The following is a 4,835-nucleotide window of genomic DNA, read 5'->3' on the forward strand; positions in this document are numbered from 1 at the left end:
TCACACGATTGTGGTATATGTCTTGGCAGGACCTTCCGGCGAGCAAGAAACTATGGAAACCCGTCTTCCATAACATGGGAATACTCGGTGGAATAGTGACTTGATGCTGCTCATCAGTGTCTCCCTGAACTTATCTCCCAGGAGGAAATAGAAGATGGTGTTGGTGGCAGCGTTGAGGTAAGCTATGGGCTGGGTGACTGTGTATCCAGCCTTTATATAGGACTTGGTGCAGCTTGTGAAGCCCAGGCTCTTCATCCGAGAGACAATGCGGATATTCCTCATGATGTGGTAAGGAGTGAAGAACATGGTAAAGGAGGTCACAGCCAGGATGACCAGGTTGAGGGGCTTCTCCAGGGAGATGTTCCTACGATGCTGTTTGCTCATCTTCTTCAAGGCTCTGGCTGTCTGGATGCCAGAGAAGATCATGACGCACTGAGGTAAGATGAAGAAGAAGATGGTCAGGCACATGCTGTAGATGAGGCTGCGGTTGGCATTTCCTGAGCTGGCGAAGTCCACACAGGCGGTGATGTTCTCCTCATCGTGGGTGATGTCCTGGGGATCGATGAAGACAAACATTGGTACGAGAGCCAAGGTGACAGACATGTACAGCAGGAAACACACAAGCATGGCTCCCCGTTTGTTCTGAAACTTGTACATCTTCAGTGGGTTCATGACCAGTAGGTAGCGATCGACACTGATGCAGGTGAGGAAGAGGATGCTGAGGTACATGTTGTTGTTGAGAAGAAAGCGGTTAAACTTGCACAGAAAGTCACTGAATTCCCATTGGCTGTTGTTGTTGTACTGTTTGACGAGGAGGGGAAGGGTGCAGAGGAATGCCAGGTCGGTGATGGACAGGTTGAAGAGATAGATGTTGCTGCACTTCCACTCCTTCAGGCAAAACACGTAGCCAAGGATGACGGTCAGGTTTCCGATCAGCCCCACGAAGAACTCAATGCTGTACATGATCGGCAGGTACTCCCACTCCAGGTCTTCGTTTATCTTGGGGCAGATACTCTGTAGATTTGAAGCAAATACAGGCTGAATGCTGGATGTATTGTAACAGCAAGCTTCGTGTTTACCATTGTATCTAATCCTTGTCAGCCTGGCTCAGTTGGCGGCTTTCTCGCCTCTGAGTCAGGTGATCGTGGATTGAGTAACCAAATTATTATTTTTTTCTTGATAGATTATCAGGCATATGGAGTAAGGAAACTTACACAATGTTTCGCCCTGGTCTCTCACCTGTGAGGCGAGTGCTCTAACCACTGAGCTACAGGCTGTATAATACAACAACAACAACAAAATTACATTTATAGAGCGCCTTTCGCATTGGGAGAATGTCCCAAGGCGCTGGACAGTCAAAGGTCAAGATCCATGCATGGGGCAGGGGTGTGGTAGGGGTGAGGGAAGGCAGAGAGGTGGGAGGGCGACCGAAGGCACAATCAAAGAGGAGGGTCTTGAGACCGGCCTTGAAAGAGGCAAGAGAGGAAGCGAGGCGAAGGGACTGTGGGATGGAGTTCCAGAGTGTGGGGGCAGAGAGGCTGAAAGCCTGGCCACCGCGGGAGACATGGAACCGGAGCCCGTTGAACGGATGGAGCGGGCGGGTTGGTAGGGAGTCAGCAGATCAGAGAGGTAGGAGGGGGCAAGGCCATGGATGGTCTTAAAAGTGAGGACGAGGATCTTGAATTTGATCCTCTGAGGGATGGGGAGCCAGTGGAGTCGGGCGAGGGTGGGAGTGATGGGATCATAAAGCCTGGTGCGCGAGAGTGCATGAGCTGCAGAGTTTTGGATGATCTGCAGCTTGTGAAAGGAAGAGTTGGGAAGACCGATGAGGAGGGAATTTCCATAATTGAGCCTTGAGGTGACGAATGCGTGGGTAAGAGCTTTGGCAGCCTGAAGGATGAGGCAGTGGCGGAGTCAGTCAATGTTGCGGAGATGGTGGTAGGCAGTGCCAGTCATGGCGCGGATGTGGGGAAGAAAGGACAGTTCAGGATCAAATGAGACACCTGCGTTACTGAATGGCTTAGTGAGGTTGAGTGTGCAGCAGTGGAGGCTGATGCTGCCAGCACCTGATGTGCAGAAGCACTGGCCTCGGTCTTGCTGACGTTCAGCTGGAGAAAGTTGTCCCTCGTCCAGGACTTGATGTCAGAGAGGCAGTCGGTCAAGGCGCCAGTAGTCCTGGAGTTGAGGGTGGAGGCAGAGGGATAGAGTTGGGTGTCATCCGCATACATGTGAAAATTTACCCGATGTCTGCGGATGATGTCACCAAGGGGGAGCATGTAGAGGGTGAAGAGGAGGGGACCGAGAATAGAGCCCTGAGGAACACCGCATAAAACGGTGCAGGGGCTGGAGGAGAAGCCGTTAGCTGAGACGAAATGGGGCGGTGTGAAAGGTAGGACCTGAACCAGTCAAGGACAGAACCTTGGAGGTTGAGGTGGGAGGAGAGGCGGTGGAGGAGGATTGAATAATCCACAATGTCAAAAGCGGAGGAGCGGACGAGGAGGCAGAGGGAGCCCTGGTCACACATGGTGAGGATGTCATTTGTGACCTTGACCAAAGAAGTTTCCGTGCTGTGGGCAGCACGGAAACCTGAATGGAGAGGCTTATGGAGGGATTGGGAGGAGAGGAAGAGCAAAGCTGGGAGGCAATGGCTCTCTCAAGGATAATAATAATAATGATAATCCTTGCATTTGAAATAGCGCTTCATCACTTCTTCGAGATGTCTCAAAGCGCTTCACAGATTATACTGTAAAGTAAATTGACTACTTTTTGTGTGCAGCCGGTTCAGTCAATTCACTTTACAGTATATCCTGTATTTGGAGTCCTGTAGCTCAGTGGTTAGAGCACTCGCTTTGCAAGTGAGAGACCTGAGTTCAATTCCAGGCAGAGGGCGAAACCTTGGGCAAGTTTCCTTACTCCACATGCCTAATAATAATCCCTCCAAAACCAAAAACAATAATAAATTGGTCATTTTCAATCTACGACTGTTTGTGGGACATTGCTGTGCACAATTGGCTGCCGCGTTCGCCCACAACTATACAGTCAATTCACTTTACAGTGTGTTCTGTGAAGCGCTTTGGGACGTCCTCCCGACGTGAAAAGCGCTATATCAAATGCAAGGATTATTATTATTATTATTATCCTGTGAAGCACTTTGACACGTCTTGAAGACGTGATAAGCCGCTATATCAAATGCAAGGATTATTAATATTATTATTATAGTGCCATGGGATCTTTAATGTCCAGCTGAACAGGCAGATCGGACCTTGGGTTAACGGCTCAGGACCTCAGTTTAAGGGACAACACTTCCAGCAATGCAGCATATCCCCAGCGCTGCATTGAAGCATCAGCCTAGACTGTGTGAGTTCAAGACCTAACTGTGCACTTGAATTCACAATCTTCTGATTCAGAAGCAAGAGCGCTACCATGGCGCAAGCCAGACAAACTCTAGCACCTTAAATTGAGGTGACCAGTACTGTGTGCAATTCTCCAGGTGGGCCTGATCAGTGCATTGAACAGCCTGAGCATGAGATATGGGATCCAACTCAACAGGATCTAGCACAAGGATTGGGTTAAAAAACATCCGGTTTCTTCTCAGAATAAACCAGGAAGTCTTGTGGTGGATGAGAAGCTGATTTCTATCAGCTGCCTGGCTAACACTTACACATTAGTCCCACAGGTCAACTGCTGGGAGCTGTGTTCTCAGCTTAGTGTAGACCTAAAGGAGATAATAATAACATATAAGAATAAAAAACTCACTTCTCTTTTCAAATAGCTCCACGGGTTGCTTAAGATCCACCTGAACAGGCAGACAGGACCTCAGTTTAACATCTCATCCGAACAATGGCACCTCCGACAATGCAGCAAATCCCTAGTGCCGATATGGAACTTGAACCTGCAACCTTCTGACTCAGAGGTGAGAGGGCTACCACTGAGCCAGGCTGACACCAATTTGAAGAGAAACAAAAGCAGAACAATCCTTGCCTTTAATGTAGCATCTTATCATCTCCTCGAAATGTCTGAAAGTGCTCAATAGGATATTACTGCAAAGTGTATTGCCTGTATTTGGAGTACATATAGCGCCTTATCACATGATTGAGACGTCTCAAAGGGTTGCACAGAATATATTCTAAAGTGGATTGACTGTATTTTGTGGGCGAAACGTGGCAGCCAATTGCAAACAGCAGTGTCCCTCAAATAGTCGTGGATTGAGTGACCAAATATTTATATATTTTTTGTAAGGTCTTATTACCCCCAGAGAGCTATCTGCCAATCGACTAACAACTGGGTTCCTACTTACTGTTAGGTAAACAGAGGCATAAGGCATAAGGAAACTTGCCTAAAGTTTCATCTTGCCCGGGAATCAAACCCAGGTCTGTAAATAGTTGGGATTATAGTATAAGAATCATTAGTATTGATCATGTACTGAATAGATGAATTAAGTAGAATGAATTAAAAAAAAAACTGCCATGTGGCATGCATCACACACCCACGGTCCTCGGAAAGAGACACCGAGCTTGGCGGGAGTACACTGGAAGGCGACCCATGGCCACGAAAGACAAGGATAGCTGGATCTGGAGGATGAATGGTAGGCCATCTGTGCTTACAAGGGCATGTGACCTATGGGCAGGAGAGATAAGAACCTGGGATAATTGGACCAGGAGAATGGATGGGAGGCCAGCGAGCATTTAAAACTGAGAAAAAGCTTAAAGTCAGCAGGTCACATGGACAGAGTTAGAAAAAAGGATTGAAACTTCAGGAACGTCTTTTGCAGAAGATACCACTAGTTGGTACAAGGAAAAGCAACTCCCAGGGAAAGAATACCTGGGAAAAGTGCA

At 48.0% G+C, this 4,835-nt stretch overlaps 1 protein-coding gene across 1 annotated transcript; it reads right to left on the reverse strand.

The window, feature by feature from the left end:
• On the reverse strand, positions 1 to 3,425 carry LOC103184484 (succinate receptor 1-like). The gene is made up of 2 exons (XM_007902498.2): positions 3,393 to 3,425; positions 1 to 1,014 (listed from the first exon to the last, which is right to left on the reverse strand). Exons 1-2 carry the CDS (start codon positions 3,423 to 3,425, stop codon positions 1 to 3), a joined length of 1,047 nt encoding a protein of 348 aa, XP_007900689.2.
• Positions 3,426 to 4,835: the final 1,410 nt, after the last annotated feature.

The sequence above is a fragment of the Callorhinchus milii genome, unplaced genomic scaffold (genome assembly GCF_018977255.1).
Source record: "Callorhinchus milii isolate IMCB2004 unplaced genomic scaffold, IMCB_Cmil_1.0 Scaffold11, whole genome shotgun sequence".
Lineage (NCBI taxonomy): Eukaryota > Metazoa > Chordata > Chondrichthyes > Chimaeriformes > Callorhinchidae > Callorhinchus > Callorhinchus milii.